This window comes from Chaetodon trifascialis, chromosome 2 (assembly GCF_039877785.1).
Source record: "Chaetodon trifascialis isolate fChaTrf1 chromosome 2, fChaTrf1.hap1, whole genome shotgun sequence".
Classification (NCBI taxonomy): Eukaryota; Metazoa; Chordata; class Actinopteri; order Chaetodontiformes; family Chaetodontidae; genus Chaetodon; species Chaetodon trifascialis.
Window position 1 is genome coordinate 18721909 of NC_092057.1, and position 25325 is coordinate 18747233.

At 41.9% G+C, this 25325-nt stretch overlaps 1 protein-coding gene across 1 annotated transcript; it reads right to left on the reverse strand.

The window, feature by feature from the left end:
• Positions 1 to 307: 307 nt before the first annotated feature.
• pik3r5 (phosphoinositide-3-kinase, regulatory subunit 5) lies at positions 308 to 22220 on the reverse strand. The gene is made up of 18 exons (XM_070979507.1): positions 21969 to 22220; positions 12728 to 12843; positions 9291 to 9406; positions 9118 to 9186; positions 7848 to 7986; positions 6946 to 7015; positions 6338 to 6512; positions 5908 to 6076; positions 5742 to 5810; positions 4687 to 5597; positions 4078 to 4203; positions 3624 to 3755; positions 3295 to 3388; positions 2697 to 2773; positions 2126 to 2219; positions 1765 to 1847; positions 1095 to 1210; positions 308 to 745 (listed from the first exon to the last, which is right to left on the reverse strand). Exons 2-18 carry the CDS (start codon positions 12825 to 12827, stop codon positions 595 to 597), a joined length of 2691 nt encoding a protein of 896 aa, XP_070835608.1. The 5' UTR covers positions 12828 to 12843; positions 21969 to 22220; the 3' UTR covers positions 308 to 594.
• Between the last annotated feature and the right edge of the window lie 3105 nt (positions 22221 to 25325).

Below are 25325 nucleotides of genomic sequence, written 5' to 3' on the forward strand. Positions count from 1 at the left end.
CGTGGTCCTCTTTGTCCATGTAGGTTGATCCAGAGAAAACTTCATACACTTTGACGACAATATGATCTCTAAATTTGTACAATCCATCTCTCAGCAAGGCTTATTGCAACATATTGGTGTTGCCTTCTCACCGAATATCCTGTCCTGTAGATTCACCCTGTTTGACCAAAATTACATTCTAATGTTACTGGATTGGTTCACTTGCAAACAAGGAAAGAAGAACTGAAACCTCTGGCATGAAACACTAACAGTTTCCTTAACGACAGCTTTGTACTGAAAAAGCTAGACTCTGCATCAGGTCTGTAACTCAGGTCAGTCTGTGTTTGTTGGTTCTTTGGTATGTATTTATATTAACGATCACAGGCCAGCCAGGTCTGCAGTTTTCTGATTGCCCCTTCTTTGCAGGTCCTTGTGTTTTCAATAGTTACATCTCAATGCTGTTTGAGGCTGCCATTGTATGAACTTGACCCCATCAGCTTCGAGATACCAGGTGGACAAGAAAAAAGGCTGTGCTTCCTGTGTGTCTTCCATCTGCAGTCAGTGTCTGTTATTCAGAGCATATAAATAACTGCACACAACCAGTGGTCAGCAGTGTCAGGGAAGAGCCCCGCTGAAAGTGACGATGGGCAGGCAGAGGAGGGAGCAGAAGGTGGGGTTGAGAGGCTGGATTTGGCCTGAGGTCTGGGATTTTCTCAGTCTCCAGTCAGTGGAGCTGTCAGGCTTGTAGCACACCGAGATATCACATCTATATGAGAGGGAGACACGTGGGTTAGATCATAAACGGCACGTGCATTTTTTTTCTGTGCATGTATGTTCCCTGACATGAAACTGGGTTGTGGGTGCGGAGGATGCAGGTGAGAAAAGACGATGCTGTGAGAATACACGACGTAACAGGTTTGTCTGGTCTGTCGTTAAGATGAGAAATCATTTCGCTGACACGTGAAGCTCCGCAGAGATAATGTTTAATCATGTTGAAGATATTCGGAGATTAGGAGCTATCTCCGTGAAGACGAAGTGAGGGCATTTTCAGTCTCTGTGCGTGTGTGTGTGTGTGTGTGTGTGTGTGTGTGTGTGTGTGTGTCTTAAAGCCACACCTGGTGACACTCTGCAGTATTTTTTTCTCATCCTGGTCCAGACACACAGCAAAGGTTGTGTTCCCAGTGCCGCTGACTTGCACCTTGTCCACCTTAACCTCTGTGATGCTCAGCTGCTACAAAAGCAAAGAACAGAGCAAAACTAAATGCATCGCACCCATGAACAAACCTGTTGGAGAGAAAAACAGAAGCAGAAAAATGCTTGGCGGTGGAAAATTCACACCAAGTGTGTCAACATGTTTGCACATTTGATGTGACTGTTTCATTTTTGTTTTTGAAGCACTTGTTTTTGTTTCTGATTTGTAAAGAGAGCCTTGAGCTCCAAATCAATCATTTACATAGGTGTACATTCTGCTGAGGTGTGGTGCAAATCAAAGCTCCAAATCTAAACGAGGTTAAGAGATTGAGCTGCAGTGTTGAGCAAATAATATTATTGCCAAAACACACGTGAGCAAAACAGATGTGGGTCTTGTCTGTATTGTGGTTTTTTGCTCCATCAGGCTGTCACATTGAAAAACTTTGGTCTCTGCGTACGTGAGATGAGAGATTCAGTTGAGATGGTATCAAGAACATACTGAGGTCTCTTTATTTGTGTTGTTTGTGAAAAGGTGCTGCTGCGCTTATTTCAACCACAAACCTCCGAGACATACTGATGGCACGTCTAGCTCACCTGGTTGTAGCCCTTCTTGCTTTTTCCGTTCTGTCTCTTCAGGACCTCAGTCATCATGAGCTGCAGGCACTCCATTTTTGAGTCTGGCAGAGATTGTTCTAGTTAGATTCTGAAAACGCTTACAAACCTGACAGTGATTGTCTTGTCGTCCCCAAATGCAGAGGAAAAAATAAACAACTTCCATTAGCTGGAGCAACAACACAGTTCCATTGAGATCAATGAATGATCGCGTTGACTTGCTAATGAAAAATATTCCTTTTCACCATAAACTGTAATTATGTTGTGTTGAATCTCCATGCGTCAGTAAAGCACAGTTCAGAGATTTAGCCGTATACTGTAGCAGCCAATGGCTGTAATGTACCTAGTTCCTCAGGATTCTTGCATGCTTTGGTTAAGTTTACTGAAGTGCAGACTTTGGTTTCTCTTTTCCACTGGCTTCTCCCGCTAATCACCACCTGAATGGGACGAGAAGGGAGACTGAGGTTATTGCTGTTTTGGAAAAACACTGAAAGACTGGGAAACGTGACAAACTTTAAAGATTGTGCATGTAATTTTGAATTGGGAACAACATTCAGTGACCAAATGGATCCAATGAAAAATAAGCCATTAGGAGATTTTATTACAAAAGTAGAAGAGGGACATTGTGTTTACTAGTCTCTAATGCTTCATACCACAGGAACCACAGAGGCAGAACTCTAGCTTTACAGGACGGAGCTTTTTCGCAGAATTTGTATTTTATTACTTAATTGTGATGTTTCATTTCCTGTGGATGCTGAAGTGACCATAAATGAAACCAGTTGACTTAGTGTAAATGGGGACATGTAACTGGATGTTTTTCTGCTGATAAAATGGTATATATATGAATGCAATTCTTGCATAGCTAAAAAAAAGATCCAAATTTTGATAGTGAGTAAAATGCAATGCTGCCTTACCCTGTTGTACACCACCTCCAACATTAGAGGCACTGCTTCTCGGTCACCATCAATACCAAACCGTTTACTGGCAGCACCTATATACAGAGAGACAATGACAATGATTGGGGATCCATGAGAGAGTAGTTTTTCAGTCATGCGGATCCAAATAGTTGAAAATAAAGCTATAATAGGCCTACTGTTAAATATGACTCGTAACGGTAACAGAAAAAAAATAGATGCTGAATTTCTTTGCGTTGTGCGCATTCAGTGTAGACCATATTCAGTTTGAAGAACATTGTGAATAACAGAACAAAGTCATTTCCACAGTAACTACCGCGTGTGAGGCATGACTGTCTTTCCCTGAATGCTTTACTTCTCAAAGGAAATTAAAAATCAGAAGTGCAAGTTGTGGCGACAAGTGAAACCAAAAAAGTAGAAGTAGACTGAATCATGACATAGAAATAGCAGATGTTCCTTCACCATAAATTCAGTCCTGTCTGGACCTCATAAAAAACTGATGATGCATTTCACAGTGTTGAAAGTGTGGAGATTTTAGTTATTGTGGCACCGTTGCTAGGATATGCGCGTGTGTTTGGAGCGTGTGTGGCACACTCACCCATGGCCTTGATGGCGCGCGTTCCTGCGGTGTGACCCAGCTCCAGGGAGTGGACGAACACCTCGGTCCTCCTCTCTCCACAAGCTAATGTCAGCTACAACAGCAGAGATCCTGAATCAGTCTCTGAATTTAGAACAGTATTTCATTCATGATTACAGACACCCAGAGGGCATCTGGGTTTTATTTCTCTTCACGAGGCCTGTTGGGATACCAGGGCCTCCAGACTCCAGGTCCTTGGGAATAAAACAGCCCAAAAATGGGGCTGCGGGGCAGTGTTGTATATAGTGTATGATAGCTGTGTGTGTGTTTGTTGTTAAAGTATGTCTGACCTCAGCCTGGTAGAGCTGGATCAGAGCGGGCCGTGCAGCATAGCGACAGTAGTACAGGACCAAGTCGGCCAGGATGGGCAGACGCTGCTCATATGAGCTGTCATATGACTCTGACTCCGTCTTTGAGGTTTGCTGCAGAGCAAAACACAACAACAGGATGATTCATGTAGGTATACCCTACATAACACATTAGATACTGCTGAGAAGTATTTATGCTTCAGGCTTTTTCTATCTGCTAACAAATGGGCTTTAGATATCTTAACTCATTTGTTCATTTTTATTCATATAACATCAAATCACAATAATAAAGAGCAGGTTGAGATTAAACTCTTTAATGTGCTGGTAACAATTCTCTGGAATGTATGTTGATTGAGCAATAGACTACACTGGAGATGCTTTTAGTTAAAAAACATACTTTTGGTTAGGCAGTGTAAAAGTTAGATTCCAGCTGTACCTGGCAGACGACGTTGGCGGGTAAGTTAAGCAGGGTGAGGGTGTTTCTTTCGTACCAAGGGTCCAGCATACCAAGGAGATGGGCAATGTCATTAGTACTGTCCTCTGTGCGCGTGTGGTGAAGATCCTGCTTAAGCAAAGGCAACAATTAACCCAACAGTGATATTCTCATACAGGTATGTGATTTTTTTTTTTAGCTTTTACAATGTAAAAACATGTCTTTCTTTACTCCGTACAGTAAAACTCAGCTCTTTGACAGCTTAATTAAAGCAGTGTGTAGGCAGTTTATTTTTGCCATCATTAGTCAAAAATTCCATAATAACCTTTCAACATGTTGTAATTCAATGATGGAGACTTTAGCCAATCATAGGTAATTTCAGAGAGAGGTCATTCCTATTGGCTACTCTACAGATGCAGACGCTCATGCAATATCCCCTCAGATCCGAGTGAAAGCGAAAGTCTGACACATGCAGCTTTGTCCTCATTATGTTCGATGCCATGGCGCTCGTGTGGATGAGTGGTTCAATTGTTGTGTACTAAAGCTTTTACATAAGATGAAAAAACTTTGTGTTGAAGGTATGAAGGTTGATTGGAGTATTCTTCAACTTACATTAGACAAGGCCGCTCCTTTTAGAGTTCCAGTGTGAACCACGGGACTCAGAGACCTCAGACTCCGCAGCCCTGCTGCCGAGTCCCTCTTCACAGGCACAAAGTAGAACTGAAGCTTAAAGGCCCTGCTGAGACGTGGACATGCGCTCTCCTTCCTCCTCAGGCTGTTGTACGCCCGCGCCACCTTCCCTGCTACGTGATCAGCACCAAACACCACCACCCTCAGCGTAGTATTCTTACTGTCCTCATCGCTGCTGAGAATAGGCCTCCTTCGGAAGCAGACGTGTCTGAGAGTTTGACTCTGTGAGTGGAGCAGGGGCTCGGGGCTGCGCAACTTGACTTGCTGTGGTAGAGAGTTGGAGCGCCTCTCTCGCACCACTAAAAGGTCTTTTGATTCTGTGTTTCCTAAGCTTTTGGCCCGGGACAGTGACCGAGTTCTGTTGGGTTTGATGAAAAGCCGGTACAAGTGCTGGCTGAGCCGAGCCGAAGTTTTGTTGGCAGACTTTGGCGAACATTTCTCAGCGACGGGAGAGGAGCAGATGTAGTCATCAGAATCTTCAAAGTAGTCACTGTCAACTCCAGAAGTGACAGAAAAGAGGGATGGAGCATAAGACTCTGAGGTGACGGACAGGGTGGAGAACATGGAGTCTTTGGAGGCGGTGGACAGGGAGGAGATGGTGGAGAAAGTGGAGGCACGGTGGTTTGAGCTGCAGCCATTAGGGATGATGGACATTGAAGGTAAGTCTACTCCATGTTCCACATCTTCTTTGTCTTCTTCCTCCACCTCCTCCTCCTCCTCCTCCTCCTCCTCCTCCTCCTCCTCCTCATCAGTGTCTATCTCCTCTTCCTCCTCAGCCTGCCCGTTAGTGGCCAGGTCATCAGGGTCATGCTCCAAAAGGATGTTCAGAACATCTGTACGAATTAAAAAAAGACAAATATCAATCACGCTCAGCTATCAAAAACTCTAATGAATCTAATCTGAAATCTAATGAGTTAAAAATGCTTTCAAAAAAAACCCAATAGTCTGAAAAATGTCCGAAAACACCCCCACTTTACCAAAGTTGTCTTTTTCCCAGTGAAACATGTGGCACTTGGCTGTCGGCAGTGGAAGAGTTTGTAGCATTCCTGAGAGCGACAACAGAAAAAAAAGAGCAAAATAAACTGAAATATCATGTTAGACACTGTGAGTACATCCTCCAGCTCATGAAACCAGCCCTCTTACCATCAGACTTCCTTCCATTGGATGCTGGGATTCTCATCCTCTCCCTCAGTCGCTCAAGTTCCTCGATCACATGACCGCGGCCCTTCAGAGGGTCGCTCATGGCAGCAGCCGTCTCTAAGACGTCACTTAACGTGAAGAAGATCTGCTCCAATTCATTCACAGCTTTTGCCTGCAAGAGTGTTCAAAAGTACAGCTGTAAAGCACGGTAGATGTAGTTCTGCACATTTCCTTATTATTGTTTACATGGTAGTAAAGTGTGTGCAATATCTTGAAACTACCGATATTTAATTGACAGGTTGGATTTCATTTTAAACTCGTATCTGCAGATGAATAACAATAATTCAACCCCTTAACAAAAAACTAAAAATGATGTTATTGTCTTTGAGGACTATCTGTGGATTCTAGTCCAGAGCGTGTGAACCTCACTTACCTGCAGGGCTGTGTGGATGCTGTGTAGGGGGTACTTGGTGCCGAGCGTGGACTGGAAGGCGTGTTTGATCAGCGTGATGTACGTCTCTTTCTGCGAGTGCTGAATGCAACTGAGCTGCTCAGCCACTGAGAGAAAGTCAGCGGGCACCTCGCTGGAGTTCATCAGCAACACAGTCCTGCAGGCAGCAGACAGATGGAGTCAGTGGTAATGTGCGAATGTGTACACAAGTTCACAAGAGAGAAGACGCAAACAGGATGTTATGGTGACGGGACTGAGGTGGGGTTGGTTTGACTTTAAAAGCATGGATCAGATTAGATCAACTTACTGGGAGCCCCTGACATGTTTGAGAAATAAAGCTGGACCATTTCAACAAGAAAGGAGAAAGTGCAAGAGTGCGAAGATGATCACAGTCTGAAATAGATCGCTGTGAAAATACAGCTGTTAAAGGAGGTACAAACAAATCCCATGTGTGTGCTCACACAGAATAGGTCCTCAAGTCAAATGTAAATCTTACCGGCACTTGCTAAGAAACTAAAGAGCTTTTCATTCTAGTATAAATCCTAAATTGTGAAAAGACATAAACAGAAAGCGTCACTGTGTGGACTTACATGGTCTTGGAGCACTGGCTGGACGTGACAAGGCCCTGCTCTTCCCTCACCAGTCTCTGAAAGGAAATCCCTGTGAAGAAAATAGAAAATTGATTTTACTATCTCTGTTGGTGGTTTTTAACCAAACTTGACAAGAACACAATATTGTCCACAACAATGCCTTGGTGGAATGGGGAGATGATATTACATCATTTAGGACATGTTGGCCTCTGAGCTGCAGGACTGAAGCAGTCAGTGTTTCATTTGTTCAAAAACTGCAGTCAAAGCAGTTTTTGAAGCAGCTTGTTGTGTTACAGATGCAACTATTGGGATACTATTATCTATTATAATCCTAATATCTGTCATGAAGTCACTGAAAATGTGTAAAAACATTCTGTGGCTTGAGCACAAATGTTAAAAAGCTACCAAAAAAAACACACCTAATCACCATTTAAAACTCATTCATTCAGTCAGTCAGTTCAAACACACTCATTCATGTCTGCTGCTGCTGCTGCTGCTGCTGCTGCTGCTGCTGCTGCTGCTGCTGCTGCTGCTGCTGCTGCTGCTGCTGCTGCTGCTGCTGCTGCTGTGTTTTTAGCACTTCCTTTGACCCTTCCTGCAAATTTCAGTGTAAGTGGCTTCTGCTTTCTTTGTTTTGCAAATGCTTCATCCGCTTTCAGATAATTTCAGGTTAGTATGAAGAAGTGCCCACTTCACTCTGAAGCCTTATCTTCTTCCTGTCACTGCTGTTGTTGATGCTGTTTGCAGTGTCCTTTCACACGTGTCACCCTAAATGCATTTCTTTGACTTGTCACTAGGGGGAAGATGATCACAAGGGTTGAAAGACCATAGTGTTTCAGAGACTCATCGCAGACTAGTAGTACACACACACCCTTAAACAAAATGAGCCCTCCTGCATTTACCTGGGGCCTTGATCTCCAGTTGTAGTGTAGAGAGGAGGTTTCTACACACACTGCTGTAGGGCTCAGGCCAGGTGAGGAAGTGGCGAAACACATCAATAGCTTCCTCCAGCAGCTCTGTATCTGGAGGACAGTATGGCGTCTGCAACCAATTCACAAATTAAAAGCACAGCTGCTTCTTCTGGAATAACAATAGTGTGACTACCGATGCAACTTTGTTCACCATTGACTAAGATAGTTTTTTATATTGATTGTCAAATATGATAACAATTGCCCATTTGAGTTATCAAACTACAGCTCTTGATCTTCTCAACAGTCAGACGACACTCAAGCACTGTTCAGCTTAAAATAACATGCAGAGAAATGTAAGAAATCCTCATCTTGAAAATAATAATGGACTTGTCCTCCCTGCATCAGGTTGGATCAGCCATTTCTGGCCTTGAGAGGAGATTTGCCCCACAGCGACTTATCACATATTACATAAAGTAATAACTTATTTCTAACATTACTTATTTATAATATTCTGTATAAATCCTCCTGGTAGATCAGATATGTAATAAAACCTGTTAATGTGATGAATTACATCCATTTAGTACATTAACTGGCCTTTATGGCTTCATAAGAGGTTTAATGTACTGTTAACTAGCCATGTAATGACAGTTTTGGCTTATCTGACAATCCTCTTGCTCTCATCCTTTGCTACGTCATCAGCTAAAACCACTTCACATACCTCATGAGGTAATTAACTAAGTTCAGTGTAATAATGTGATCTTATTTCCACTATCCACTGTCTCATTACATTACAGGCTTTATGACAAACAGCCAAAGGCACATCACATCGTTACAAAACCTCAAAGCTGTGACATATCAGTTGCTACACAGCCCAAACCGAAGTTTTCAGTTCCTGCTGAAAACACATGCTGCACACCAGCAAAGGAATTAGTGTTTTATCAAACAGTGTGGCTCTGGGAAGCCAGTGTTTTTTGTTTTTTTGTTTTGTTTTTTTAGAATCATTATATAAGGATATAGCATATGGAAGCCCATAGGGGACTATATTAAAATGACAGGCTTCCATACAACTGGTTGTGCTGTGCGTTTGTGCTAGAAGCTTTTCTCATAATAGCACGTCAGAAACATTACAGAGGTTAGAATTGAGGAACTGAATGACCTTTTGATGGCGTGTGCTCATACATGTGTGATGTCACCGTACTAAATGGTACTGTGAGGTGACAAAAGGTGAAAAAGGTTTTGATCACAACTGGATGATTTGTACCTGAAGCAGCGTGGAGGAGAACATGATGGCGAGGGGAGCCACCAGCTCGTACTGACACTGCTCCTGAACCTGAACACGCATTGAGAGGGACAGACAGACAGGAATTACTACACAATACACTCTATGAGCAATACATTCTCTTTGACCATGACCTTTGACCTTCATCCTCTCACCTCTTTGGTCTTCCTGATGATCTGTTGTAAGAGGATGAGGAAGTTCTCAGGGTCCCTCTTCACCATCTCCTCCAAGCTCCAGCGGTTCATCGACTGGCCCGCCGAGCACATCAGCACTGAACGGCGGCACATGAAGATTCACGTTAATGTCAAAATCCACAGCAAACACAGAAACAGACACAGAAGTCTCAAGTTTTACATCGCCACAAGAATTTCGCTCCAGCCTCATAAAGACCGATCTCTGTGTGTGAAAGGCGACACCAAACATTTCCCATGGAAGAAAAGCTTCTTTTACTGTAACTTCTGTGATTCCACCCATAAAATGTTCAGCGGATACGAGCAATGCTGCGCCACACTGCAGCTACTTGCATTGGATCAATAAATTAGTGGGCTAGATTAAATTAAGGACAACTTTGCTAATTTCGAAATGAATTATCTGTGCACACACACAGAGGATATTAACACTTCACATACTATATGTCGTCAGGGTTACAGCGACTTGTAAGAGACGGAGTCCATCATTAAGGAATGATATTGAGTAAACAATGACACCATAAGTCAGGATATTAAAAAGCTGCCTGTTTGTGCTCCAGCAGAGCCAACAGACAACAGCTGCTGAGTTTAGTCTGACCTGTTGCTGCTTTCTTTCAATATAAACTGAAAGAATGAATTGTTTGTGTAATCTGTAGTTATATCTGTGTATGGCCTGCAGTGTGAAGACATATAACGCTATGGTTTTCACTGCTAAATGTGGCGAATGTATATTTTGACAGCAGCAGAGCTAAAATAGGAATGTTCTGGTCAGCAGTGTAGTTGTAGTTGTGCATTGTAATAATACAAATGAGCCCACTGTGTCAGTGCTCACTCTGTGTTGAGCTTAGTTTATTTAGCTTGATTAGTCATTGTGATCAAAATCTCTTGGTTGACTCGGTCTCTTGGAAATCCACAAACAGGCAACATGAACAAGCTAATAAACACACTACTGAAACTGGTACATGCAGGCAAAAAGGGTCTCTGTAAAGGGCTCTAGTTGTCGTTTTAATAGATTACATACAGTAGAAAACCAACACAGATTCTACATTTTTTACCATGGCTGTCTTGAAAGCTCAGTTTTATGTAAACATTGCCTTCAGTAACCTTAACATCACAGCACTTCACATACATCTATCTACGTCCATCTCCCCTGTGTGTGCAGACATTCAGCTGAAGCGGGAGTTTATTCTTTTATGATCATAGGTATGTTATTGCAACCTGCAACCTGAAACTTCGGTTCATACGATTCGTTTCCTTTGTGAAATCCTAAAAATCATAGCCTATAGGAACGGAAGTGCATCTAACACCACCACATATACAATGCTGTGTTTATGAAGAGGTTGTCAAGACAATCTTGCGGTTGGCTGTTGGGCTGGCACGAACCAAAATCAGGTTTGCAGCTCACAGCAGGGATTAAAAGCCCATAACTGTCAGTGCTGCACTGAGCACTTCAAGGGTGTGTTTTATCACCTTTTGTTCAGTGTTTCAGTTAGGATGTTTGTACACTGCCAGGACACATTTCCTGTTGCATGAAAACAGAGTTAAGGTATCCTCCCCAGAACACTTGTTTTGTACTAAACGCTTCAAAAATAAAAAGGAGCTAAAGAGAAAGTCGGTGGTAACAGACTCACAGATCATTATTACACAGGCTATGAAAAGTATTTACAAATTGTTAACAAAAACTTTTAATTTAAATGTAAGAACTTTTCAGAGATCAAGCTCAGACTGTGAAACAGAGTGAAATGGAAACATGAGATAAAGCAACGGGAGAGAAAGCAGCGCATCACTATCTCAGACCTCACCAAACTGAGGTCTGTCACACCCACAAAAACAACTGAGAGCGACTGCTGACTCCTCACAACCACCTTTCTTTCCATTCAAATCCCTCAACAACTCCGAGTGTGTCTCTAAGGAGCTCAGTTTTCAAGGAAGTAACACATCAGCAGTTGCTCGGGTTACACAGAAATGTTTCCATGAAACTTGCGAGTAGCTGTATTTCTCTAAAGTTCGTCGCACTCATCATGAATATTTACCAGAGAGCTCCACAGGTTTATTTTGATAAGATGCCAACAGTGGAAATTAATGTGAAAGTTTCATATGATCCTGTCGAGATATCACTGTGATTCAGTCAGTCTTTAGGTAGAAGGCTGCTGGCAAACAAGTTCACATGAACGTGACGACAGTTAGAAACAACACACACATCTTTGGAGATCTGCCATGCTGAGAAAAAGGCCTCAAGTGGAGAGGGAAGCATGAAAGATGAAAAACAGACTTGTTTTAAATGTCAAATGCCATTACGCAGGTGATCATGGCATCAATCCTTTAAGGTATGCACGCGTCACCCCATGCAGCACTGGTTGATGTGTGGGAGGCTGATGCCCATTATAGTCATCCTGTCTGTTTTTACACCCTGCACCACAGTGGCTCCTGCCTCACGATGCCTCACTCACACACACACTGCGGTCGGTGCCACCACTTCCTCCCAGCTGTCTATTCACGCAGCTTCCTCCAGCACCCAATAACATGATCCCCAGATGATCTTACAGCAACAGTGCCATCGACAACAAGCTCAGACTGTTATTTGCAAACTGTTATTTGCTTGGCGGAGTGTCTGTCACACGCCGGCCGTGTTGAGAAAGCAAACTGCCTTATGTTCAAGTCTAAGACAGGACATATCACATTCAAATGTGTGCGCTGAGGTTGATGCTTCTGAGAAAACGTCTTGTTTTTATCTTCTTAGAAACAGAACGTTACAGGTTTTACACCACAAGACCTCGAGCAAGCCTGCGAAATCATTGTAAGTGGCTATAGGTAAGCACCCCAGCCCAAAAACACGAATAAAAGCAGACATTTTGACTTAGAGCAGGAAACACACAATAGCTTTAACAATAGCTCCGCTTCCCTGTAAGGTATTCCAGTGAGCCAGCACTCAAGATATCAGGAACTCCGGTAAGTAGAATGCGGCCATCATTAATATTATGAAATAAACAAGTGCTTTTCCTGCCATGACATGACAATATTCCCACTGTGAAGAAGCACAGTCGAATGATCTAACCTGCTGTATCCCACCTGAGCCACAGCGTGTGCTGCAAACACTGGACTCCAGACTACTACGTCAAACAGTGACTGTTACTCACTGCTGGTTAGTAATCTAGAAAGGTCATCAACCAAAGAACTAGTGATTTGATCTTGGTGTGGTTTCAGATACAGGAAAAAAGATTGCAAAGGATTAATACTGCAAAACAGATTTTATGTTGAAAACTTTCACCATGTCTAATGAAGTGAGGGCTCTGTAATAGTGTGCATATGCCTCATGATTTGCAGCCACTATGTATATTTTTTGATACAGATGCAAACTTAAAATTAATCTCATTAATACAATTTTCTAGCTCCTGAAGTCTTACCATTCCAGTGGTGTGCTGCCGTGGGGCTTTGTCTCAGCCCATCCAGGCACCTGTCCAGAGCATGCTGGATCCTGTCCTCTGTGCACGAGGTGTGCTGCATCGTCACCGCTCAGGTTCTGTGGAGGCATGAAAGATAGGGCTTGTATTAAGCATCAAAATATGATACATATCTCCACTCCCCTCCACCTATTCTGTGGAAGACTATCTTCAAATATGTGACAGTGCTCACACGCACGTATAAAAACATACTCTTTTCATGGACGATGTGTGTTATCGTGTCTGTTTTGCATGGGGGCAAATCACCGGCCTCGTATGAAAATCAGTGAAGAAAATTAGATACACAAACCATAAAGAGATATTTCTAAGAGGAAGGAAAAGAGACGCAGGGTTGTATTTTTGTTTTGTTGCTATGGTTCCTGAAATGTCAGATTCAGTGCAACGTTTGATTGGACACCTGTCCTGCTTCAACCCAGACAGCTTCATGGCAAAATATTGCCAAGAGCCACATTAGCTGTCATGTTTTTGATATATCTAATATATTAAATCATACAACAACAAGCAACCTCTACCTCTGGCACCATGTCAGATACTGCATGTTGTTCCAGATGTAAGAAGGACAAACAAGAGCCTTACTCCTTTATTACAAGTTACAGATACAGTATACGTCTACTGGCTGCGATTACCTGACATAAGGCGGATTCGTTTGCTTACTACAGTCATGACATTTAAACTTTCCTAAACAAGGTCTGATAGCAACATTCAGACAAACCAAAACCCAGAGTTTTCACCATATGACTGTCCTGGGAGGGTAGAAGATAAAAACAATTGATTTCAGTTGTTTAAAATTAGCATCACATCAGTTATGAAACAGTGCAGAGGGACATGATGAAAACAGTGAATTATATCATTCCAGTATGACCACAGGTTTGTAAGTACATCATATCTACACCACTGACGCATCAGGACGTGCTGAACTTCACTTTTATTGCTTTCAGTTTGTCAGTGCATTTGGCTGTTTTTCATGCTGCATCTGAGGGCAACCCAGGTGTGGCGAGCTGTTTCAGTTCTGTTATGAGCCCATCCCATCAGAAGATACATGCATAATGAGATGTCAGGGAAGTCCCATCAGCGACTTTAAAGGGTTGAGTGACAGATTTATGAATCCTGGCTGTATTTAGGGTGGATAAACAACATTCAGGTGACAGGACTTAAATGACAGTTTGAAAGCTTTTACGCCAACCAACCAAAACTTCAAGTCCACTGAGGCTGCTATCCAAACCAGGCAAAGGCTACAATGAAGAAAGAAGCCATGTGCTCACGTTTGTACAGTGACCACTTTTTCACTGGTAACTACAACGCTGCAAAATTCTTGAAATCCCCGGGAAATTTGTTCAGGTGTTTTTGTGACTGCTTGCACGCGGCACACTCAATCACAAAGAAACGGCTGTAAAGAAGCACCAAGCACGGGACGGTCAACACAATGCAGACCTCTGCTGAGGTCTGAGGATGTTTTCGACTTTGATAATCACCAGCGGCACCACACTCAAACACTTATCCTAATTTATTTATTTCTCCAGACCCCCTAACAGCTTGTTGAGATGGAGTCGAGCTACACAAGATTAGCACTGACGCGGACACTGACATGAATGTCATCCACAGGTCAAGTCTTTTTTAACTTGACAAACCTAAAAAAAGAGAGCATTGCATTCGTCTGATGACATTTTTGAGACCTTTAATTTGTTAACCGCAAACACAATGTGTCAGTTGTTGTGTTTTATGTGGGCAGGTTTAAATTAGGGCTATTCAGATGATCATGGAGCATCTTGTTCGACCTCAGTGTTTCGAGTAATTACTTATCCTCATACTTTTTAGGAACATAGAGCTTCTCTAGCTTGTTGGTAAGCATTTCATGGCATTGTTTACTTCAAATACTTGTATGACCTGGCTCACTGGATGGGTAGGAAGTCAGTAAGCTGGTTGACAGATGATATCAACTTGTATTTTAAAGACGTCTGCCGGGATAATCAGATACAAATGGAGCCAGAAATATCAGCAACTAGTCAAGCAAGATCTGAGTGAATGGGATGTGATGATAAAAAAACAAAAAAAAACAAAACAAAACATAGATTTTGTCTATGATTGGATGTAAAATTCAGACAGTGCATATATCTGTTTTGATCTTGAAAATGATTATCAAAGCGACTGTGTGTAAGACTTTGTGTTTTAGAAAAATAAAAGTAAAAAAGTTGAATATTTGATCAATATTCACTGAAATGTGGTCAGAAGAGAAGTTAAATGGTGGGTGGCAACGCACTGTGGCGCTGCGTGACATATTTTTAGAACTCGTCTTTCTTCATGTCAGAGTTTTCCATGGAAAACACATGCAGCATAAACGCATGTCCAAATTCTGGGGAAACATCCAAATTTGAGAAGCAGAAAAACCGTACTTCCCTAAAGAAAGACAGCAGAGCTTTTTAAAGATCTGTTGTTTTAGAACTTGAGCAGCTCAGCAGTTTTTGTTTGACACATTTAGAGACAAATTCTCAAAAACTTTCATTACATGAACCCGAGCTAAATGCACACCGATAACTCATGACCTTGTTTCCATGATGAAAAAAAAGCTTTGGCTGAGTCTTTTTGGAGTCGCCACACACAGACATAAGCGATGACATCAAGAACTGTTTTGCGTGATTACATCTTTGCAAAATTTCCCCAGAGTTTGACGAATTCCCCATTTCACGTGAAAGCTAGAAATAAATGAAGGCTATCGAATGAACAGTGTTAATGAATGACTCACTTGTGCTCAACCCTCCCACTCACCTATTAACCCTACCTGACACACACACACACACACACACACACACACACACACACACACACACACACACACACACACACACACACACACACACACAATGCACACACAAGGTACACTTTAATCAAAGTGACACTGGCACAAATGTGCTTATTCGTCTCTTTCTGAGAGTTAAGTTTGCAATGTAAGAAGAGTGATATCACACTCATATCTACATGTTCAATATAAGGCTACAGCCAGCAGCCAGCTAACTTCCCATTAGCTTAATTTAGCATAGACTGGAAACAGAAGGAAACAGAAGCTTGTTTCACTCTGAAAGTTGACAGAATCCATCTACCAGCACCTCTGAAGCTCAGTGACGGGTTGTGTCTTGTTTGTTTTACCCATACAAAAACTGAAGTGTAAACTCAATATCATCTGGACTATTTAAAGTCAGCTGGCAACCTTATGGTGAACACAGCATGTCATCTTTTTTCAGAAATGAAAGGAGCAACACACAGAGCCAGGATGACAGTTTCTCCAAGCTCAACAAGAAAGCTTGAACTATTAGAACTTTAAAGGCATGGAAAGTCAAAAGTCAAGATAAAAGGCCAACACAAACAACACAGCCCACAAACACAAATAAAAAACTACAAGTGCACTAGGTCACAAAGAGCATTAATCTTGCGATAAAAAAATGCGTTAATAATGCAATATTTTTGACAGCACTAGTTAACACTCATGCATGCTTGAGCACACATACAGGACTGCCACACACAGATACAGTACACTGTACAAACATCCCACCAACCTGCCTCATCATTAACAGCAGTGGAGATGTGGAGCAGGAAGCTGATGCAAACACAGGTTCAGGAGGCCAGAGGAATGAAACTCAATTATCCCCCACCAATTCACTCCTTTTCCTACAGTTACCATTCAACAACAATACCAGCAGCCCGAGACGTAAACACATCCATACAGCCCTTTTTCTCAGCGGTGCCTCCTCCCCAGAGAGGTATTGTGTCTAAAAGGTGTCCCGAGTGGCACTGAGCAGGGGTATAGAGCCGAGCGTGTTGGACACTTGTGCTAAGGGCTCCGGTCATTGTCAGGGTCGGACAGAGCTGGATGAGAGCCCGGTCAGAGTGGAAGGAACTAATAAGTCAGAGCCATGATGACTTCTACATCCAGGATGGGGTTCAATGGAGGCATGTAAAGGTAATAAAAGAGGTGACGGCCTTAAATGAGGTGGCACGATGCAGTGAAAGTGTTGTTTTCAAGTTTATCAGCAACAGCAGTAATGGTTCTGCTGACAACATCAGGGTAACTGTTTAATTACTCGTGTTGGTGTCTTGTCTTTATCCACAGTAATGCATCACAACTTATTTGCTGATTATTGATTGTGGTGGAGTAAAAGTATAGAGTGGCAGAAAATAGAAATGCTCAAGTAAAGTACAAGTGCCTCCAAGCTGTACTCAGAGTGCCTGAGTAAATGTACTTATGATGGTACAGTTAGCTGATGGACAGTTAATCAATGTAAATGTACCGTTACTACTACTATTACTATTACAAGTATCAAAATACAGACAAAATGTCTATACTGTGAGTACATAACTGTCCAAGCTTTCTTAGTGCTAAAACATCACACCATCCTCTGAGAGCTGTGCGACCACGGCACCATGGTGGTGCTACAACATGCACATATACACTGCTTGAATAGATTGAACAGAAAAATTCAATCCCAACTCCAGAGTGTCATCACAGCTGTTTACGTGGAGTTGCTGGTGATGTTGTAAATGCATGAGTGTGTGGTGTTTCATAAGAGGATGTATGCAGCACATCCCTAAGAGTCAACAAGGCCACTTCCACTTTTTCATGGTTGCAGCTCACAACAATCAGACAATAACAAGAGGCGTTCGTGTGGTGAAAGAGAAATTTGAAAGAATCTCCAAAAGCGAAGCATATTTATGCTGGATTAACAAACGCATGAAGACGGTCTTGTGAGCCTGTCAAAGGAAAGGAGAAGCAGTCCATACAATGAATGATGCTGTGGTGCAACATTTTGACCTTCATGGTGTCCGTCAGGCAAACATCCATGTGACCAGAGAGCAGGTCACATTTAAAGCTCAGTTTGGAGATCACATGATACAAAATAACATACAAATGCTACAAGGGGTCAAAGCCTTTTTGACTAATTTGAGAGAAACCACTGACGCTGAGAACAACAAAACAACCTTTGTGTCTCTCATAGTCTACATTGATCACATTGCCCATAGCCTTAGCACAATTAGCACATTTCACTTCACTTCTCCTTCCCCTACTCAGGACTGAACGCTACAGGAAATCATTCCTGCCTGTGGCCATCAACCTGTACAACTCCTCCCTCTGAATGGCCCTTGGACTTTTCACTCATCTGTTACATATTTGACTAAACTTCACACATCCGTTACGTTGCACACTCATTTGTAATACTTTGCTCATCCGTATGTATTACTTTGCACATACTTTGTATATACTGTTTATTTTTTCTCAGTATATATATAGTTTTATATTCTGTTCTATATTTTATGGTATATTTTGTTTTATATATATATTCTCAGTATAAATATTTGTTTTTATATTTGCTTTTTATATATATATAGTTCTCTCTCTTTTCTTTCTTTTCCAATTTTATTCTTTATTCTAATTCCATTCCTGTAAGGAGCACTGCAACTAAAACAGTTTCCCCTTAGGAATTAATAAAGTATTTCTGATTCTGATTCCTTTCTCATCTAACCTAAGCACACAAAACCTCAGAATATGACTCTGTGGAGCGGTTGATGTTTTGAACACAGTCGAGCACAGAGTGCATTGGTCCCTGATGCTCAGACTTGTTCACATTACATGGATCAACATTTCCCAGACAATCCGAGCAGCAGCAATGCACCTCCACCTGTGTCTCTCTGGCTCTTTCTCATGCCGTCCTCTTTTTCCTCCCTTCCATCTCCCCACAGGCTGCTTCCCATCTCTCCCACTGATCCCATTACCAACTGCTTCCTAACAGGAAGAGAGCTTCCCTGCTCAGCTGAGGAAGCAGGTGCCTCCCCATTGTTGTGGTGTGATCAGACTCTGAGATATACTCCCACAGACCAGAAAGGAGAGTTTGTGTGTGTGTGTGTGTGTGTGTGTGTGTGTGTGTGTGTGTGTGTGTGTGTGTGTGTGTGTGTGTGTGTGTGTGTGTGTGTGTGTGTGTGTGTGTGTGTGTGTGTGTGTGTACAGTATGCTGGTCTGTGCACCCCGCTCACCCCCTCCGTTTGATAGAGTCTGATATTCACATCCAGTCTTCCTCTGCTGGCCCACAGAGCTGTTATCCCCCCCCCCCCCCCCCCCCCTCCACTGACCTACTGGATGTGAACTGGCCTCTTATGGCTTTAGGAAATAACAGCAGTCCAACTCCAAAGCTCTGCTGTAACTAAGTGCTTCCCTTTAGTTCAAACAACTGCTACCTGTGAGAACTCAGCTGTCTGATAAACTAACGCTGCAGTCACGGGTGGAGCAGTGCATGGCATATAAAACACATGTTTTGATTTTGCCTTTGCTACGCACTGAAGTGAATCTCACAAAGGCCTTGAGGTCTATTCTTGATCCAGGGAACAGCAGCTGACAACAATCTCACATTAGGGTGAGCTTGTTCTGCAGCTTTCAGTCATGTGACATGAGCTTCATCAGCCGTCGGAGTTCGCCCAGTTTTCATGGAATTGTAAAAGTTGCACTTTAAGGAGTTCTTGCTCATGTTGGTCATGAGGTTTGATTGTCAATTGATGATCCCATGGTCAAGGGAAGCTCAACTTTGCTGCAATTTGCTCTAGCACATCTAACTACAGCACCAAAACACAGAGGCTGTTGTGTTAGAGACCAGAGAGATGCTTTATATAACCCTCAGTCTTCACTTCCTCAATAAACACTGATAAACATAAGATAAAGCTATTATTAATGCAAATATCAAGGGCTGTAATATCAAGTTATGACTCTTAAGTCCAAACAGCAGGGAGCCAGTGGTGGCTCTGCTTCACTAACCAGACTGAGTGAATCCTTGTCTGCTCAGCCTCACACTGAACAACACTGGGTTTTATCATTCAGCACATAATGAGGATGCAGATATCCAATAGAATATGATTTACTGTCACATTTACTTACACGCAATACGCGTAAAAACATTTTGTGCACCGTAAAGCTTGCATCACCAAATTTTTTTTGCAACAGCAGGTGTGTTACGCATGTGCACAAATGCCTATGCGTAACACACACGGGGGTGTTGACCTCAAAGTATGTGCCTTAAAGGTGAAAATGAAGATTCTACTGATACCACAGCCATAAAGAGACAAACAGGAAGCAATGTTGTGAAAAACACACAATGCTGCACTGGATGGGATAGTGCAATCAACCTCTGCTAGATGTGAAATTAAAAAAAATAAAAAATGCACGGCATTGTTATAGCTTGCCTCTTCATCTCTTATATCTGTGGTAAACAACAAAGGGTGTCAATATCTGTTACCTCCAGTCAACGTCATTGATCTGCGTTCTTTTCCCTTTTTTTCTTTTTTCTTTTTTTTTCACAATTTCAAGGCTGACGCATGACCTGCTCCGGCAGTTTTTATTTCTCAACAGGATGAGAGATGATTGTATTCAAACTGATTGTGTAATTGAACAATTTCTAAGAAGAACGGATGATGCCTTCTATTGGTTGCACAGGAAGAGTCTGTCATCATCTGACAGGCTGGATGGAAGCAACAAGAAGTTCATTACCTTTAATGCTCACTTCTTTTGGTGAAAAGCTTGTGGGAACTGCATTTATTAAGAGTCTTTATATTGTACGCTGAGAGAGAAAAGTCAGCAGCATGTACCTCATGTCCATAGAGATACTTCAAAGCTAAGTTTACCCACTTGTCAATTTGTAGAATCAAGTCTACCCTCCATGCTATATGCTCATGAGGACTTGACTTGGAACTTGTTTCAGACTTGAGACTTGATTTCGACTTGCTTGTGACTCAAAGGCTGATTTTATGCATCGGTCTGTTCACCTAACTCTAATCTGAACGTGAAAATTTTGCATAGAGACTTTTTGTGGCTCCAATGGAGGCTGAGTGAAGTCTGACAAGCTGCCTCAAGTGATGTCACTTGAGTCAGCACCAGCTTTATTGCATTATGGGTAATGTAGGTGCCAGGCTTTGACATGGAAGAATGATGTGTATTGTGGAAAAGACGATATTTATGGTTGATTTTGATCATCTTGAGTGTAACTTGTTCAACTTGAAACTCGAACTGGACAAACTTTTAAAAAGTTTTAATTTTATATTGTCGTCCTTCCAATCAGAATCACCACAGGTCACAATTTACAATCTTCAACTATTGCTGGTCATGACCTGAATTAAAAGTCAGCTTCATTACCGAACGCACCTGTACTGGACCTTAAATCTATATGTAGCTGAGAAGCGGTTGGTTTGAATAGTAAAGAGGATGTTGAGTTCAGGCGTTGGCTCAGTACAGTTTCTGTGGGGTGGAGTTCTCATTGACAAACTGTGTCGTGGTTAACTGATCGTATGCTTTAATGACAGTTAACAGGATTCTTTGCTTGCATCCTTGGTTTTCCTCTTTCAGTACAGTTTTGTATGTATCAAAATTCTAACTGCATACAAATATTCAAATCAATTACATTTCACTTGCTCTGGAAAACCAACTACAGCCACTGAAATTACAGCACAAATCTGTATCATCTTATTATGCAGGTTAAGATGCTGACACAGATATCTGAGATTAACAGGGAACACTGGCCTAAATATGGGTTCCCACTTATAGATGCAATTACAGATATTTAAAGCAAAGTAACGTTCAGCCAACTGACACGTGCGTCTGCCTCTCCACTTCCTCAGTGTTTATTAAAAGCGTGAATCATAAAGAGTGCCTGTAAAAGCAGAAGTTCCCAAAATGGTATCACAGTGGGGGTCTGTGAGCTCACAGAGGGTGACTGTCAGTATCACAGCCCTGCTTTTCCCATCACTGTGAGGCTGACACTGTCCACCAGCGCCTCTGACAGAAAACAAGACACCCGGGGCATTCACACTGCAGAGAAATGAACTCTGATAGCATAAAACACATTTGCATGAGTCAAAACAAGATGCCATAGAAACTTGACTCTGACAAAACCAGCTTCAAAGACAAGAGTCCCCAACATGTCAATATACCGTCACAGTTGATAGACAGAAGAATAGTGTAACAAATCATCATATTCTTGAATATATTTACTGTCAATGATGTACATGTAAAGATGTAAACACTTCTTAATCAATAATGTCAGTAATTATCAGAGAAGACAGACTCATCATTGACTGCTGTCCTCATCCAGGCCCCCACAGCAGGGAGCAGGTGCCCTTCAAAATAAAACACTACCCATTACTGCCTCAGCTGTCTTACCTGCAGTTTACTGTCCGGCATCCATAGCCTCTGTATGCGTCTTAAGAATCCAAAGAGTCCAAAGCGGTGTGTCTCCAGCTCAGTGCCGCAGCCATTCATTCACCCCACACATCACGGTTTAACAGACAAACCCACATCCTGGGCACGGCGGAGCAGTGCAGTGAAATCTCTCTGGTTGTAGCTCTTCGCTGTGCTCGAACACTTCTGCGCTTCACACACTGCAGCTCACAAACAAGGCAAACAGGAAGTGTATGAGAGAGGTGCATGTGAGCACAATGTGGAAGGCTGCTGATGAGTGTAGGCTGGAAGCACAATTGTGTGTGTGTGTGTGTGTGTGTGTGTGTGTGTGTGTGTGTGTGTGTGTGTGTGTGTGTGTGTGTGTGTGTGTGTGTGTGTGTGTGTGTGCGCGCGTGTGTGTGTGCATGTTTGAGAGGTTGCATGTGGATTTTGAAGGGATGTTGGCCTCTAAAGGGAAGTCATCTGTTTGACGTGTTTGTTTTCATGCTATTTTCACACTTGTGTGTAAAGTGTCTTTGTTTGACTGGCTTTGTTCATTATTTTCTTCAGCTCGACAAGCATTGGTAGCACAGCACTTAATTGTCTTAACTCAATAAACACAAAAAGAGCTCTTGTTTTTCAGCTATTTTGATTCATTAATATTTCAAAATCAGTGATACACTGCAAATGAACCAAGATCAATCACTGGCATATTTTGTATCCAGTTAAAATAACAGATTATACAGAATAACACTAATTACATGAAGTTTGTAACAGCAAATGATAAACTATTGCATAAAGCTACGAGTAATTTATTTATTCATACATATCAAAGTGTGGATAATAACTGAGAATAGACCTTTGTGTTTCTTTCCAATAAGTTCTTGAGGTCCGTCGTCGTGCTGTGCAAACCTCTCAGTCAGGGAAACACTGGCTTTACTTCTCGCTCCTGCTGCTTTGCCTGTCATTTACATTTCATGTGTTAATGTGGCCGTGAATTCCCCTTCTCTTGAAGAGAGGGAAATGTGGTGACGAGCCATTCAAAACAGTAACAGTAAACACTCAACTGTGTTTCGGCTCAATTTCTGAGTGACCACGGTGAATGAAACGCACTGTAGAAGGAAAGTCGATTATCATGAGCACCGTGGAGATTCAAGGCAAATTATTTGATATTAATTGATGTAATATTACTTGTCAAAGAAACATTTTTATTCTTAGATTTAATTATAGAGCACTAGATTTGTATTTCTTAGGAACAGCACCAGCAACACTATGAATTATTGTTATTATTATTTAATTGTTAATCATTATTAACCTATTGATCAGGTTATTGGGTATTTAAATGAATCCAGAAACTGGTCTTCACTCCCCTGCTTTCCTCTCAGCAGTGGCAACAAGACATCAAATGTTGTGCTGTATACTTTTAATTGGCAGAAAAGTGACTGACTCAAAGCAAATGCAGATGAGACTGAGATAAAAAAAATCCAGGAGGATGAAATTGAGGAAAAACAAACAGAAAGTGAGACAAAGACACACATCTGATGTTATTATTCAGAAGCCAGAAAGAAAAGGAGCAGGAGAAAGTAAATGGTGTGTTGATTTCTGCTTTCGCGCTTTTGTTTGACACCTCACTACTGACAAACACAAGGCCAAGCTTCTCTGTGTGTGTTCATAAAGCTTCAAACGCCAGCTGAGACACGTCCTCTGCTGTTTGTTTTTGTATGACTGAATGTTCTTATAGAAGTGTTCTGTGAATTTTAGATTATTTTCAGATGAGGGAAGTCACTTGGTTTCACAAATTTCAATTGAATGCCTAGCGCGCGGTGATGTTGCTGTAGGTGTACATTTTTTTGTTTTGCATCTGCTTTCTCTGGCTTCCCTAATTCAACGCTGTGCAGTTTATTCACACAGGAGGCCACTGGCTGTCAAACATCTCACCGGCTTTCTTCTTCCTTCCAGCGGATGGAGTAGACGGCCTGTCTCTGCAGCATTTCTGAACTGAACGAGATTAACGCAGCTAACACAGTCTTCATTCTTCTTTCCTTGTGTGAACAGATACGAGGCAAACAGCTATGACAGTGAAACGGAGAAGTAACGGCGGAGGAACAGCTGCAGGACGAATAAGTCATCATAATACCTGAATATGTGAGGAAGGAGAGCTGTAATTAGAAATACTAACAAAACGTGAATGATAAATTTTATTGATCTGAACGGCTTTTGTTTGACCCTGATGAAAAATGTGATCATCCTGTGTTTAGAAGAGTAAAACCCAATTTGACTGTTCCCTCAAATCTTAGAACACCATAAAACCCTTTTTGTCTCTCATTATTTACATAATGATGGAGTTTCTACCTCGTGTTTAGGACCACACTGGGAGCTAACTATCTTATGTGATCGTTACTGTACGTTCTTCCTTCAGTTTCATAATAAAACAATAATAATACCTTGAAGTAATGAATGCATCACTCATGAATTAATGCAGGATGTATCATGAATTCTTGGTCCTCATCATTAACAAATGATCAATTCACTATGACTTTATTTGAGTAATTCGCACTAGTAGAATATTCATCCATACATTGACTGATATGTAACCAAATTCGCTGTATTCCATTAATGTAAAAGTTTATTTCAGACCCTGTACATGCTCAGCCTCTCTGGTCCTGTTCTCACAGAAATAAGAAGCTATTTTTCAATTAAACTGGTCATTACTGCACATTTCATAATAAACATAAACACATAAATACTGTAACATAAATCAATTTTGTCTATTCCGGCTAACTTCATCACATATCAGTTCAATAACTGTAAATTCACATCAGGAGACTTGATCATTTGTTACTTCATGATGACTTCCTGCATTGATTCATGCATTAAATCATCAGGAGTCGTGCATTAGGTAAGCATTACTGCAGTATATGATCTGTACTCTTATTATGGATGCAGTGGCGTGGCTGTGAAAGGTTTATGTTCTTTAAAACAGAAGCATCTTAGAGTCGAGCTCAGTGGTCTGAAGCAGCCTCTGTAACGGCAGAATATGTACCAGCCCTGCAGCAGCCAATCAGCTTCACGCTCATTAAATAAACGGTGTTATGACTCCACCGTCTGGGAAAGTAGAAGACACCGCTCGCTGCATAGGCCGGTGAAGCATGTCTTTTTATGGGCACAAGGTGGCGCTGTTATTTCTATTGCCGACAGTCAACAGGTCCAGTGAGGGGCTGCGTCAGTTTAGACTGCACAGGATTCGTCCTGCAAAGCAATGCGCTTATATCTGCTCTGCAAATGTTGTTTGCATGTAAGTAGAAACTTCTGGGGTCATTTCATGTCCTAACGCACTGCCAGTGGAGGCCATATCTGATG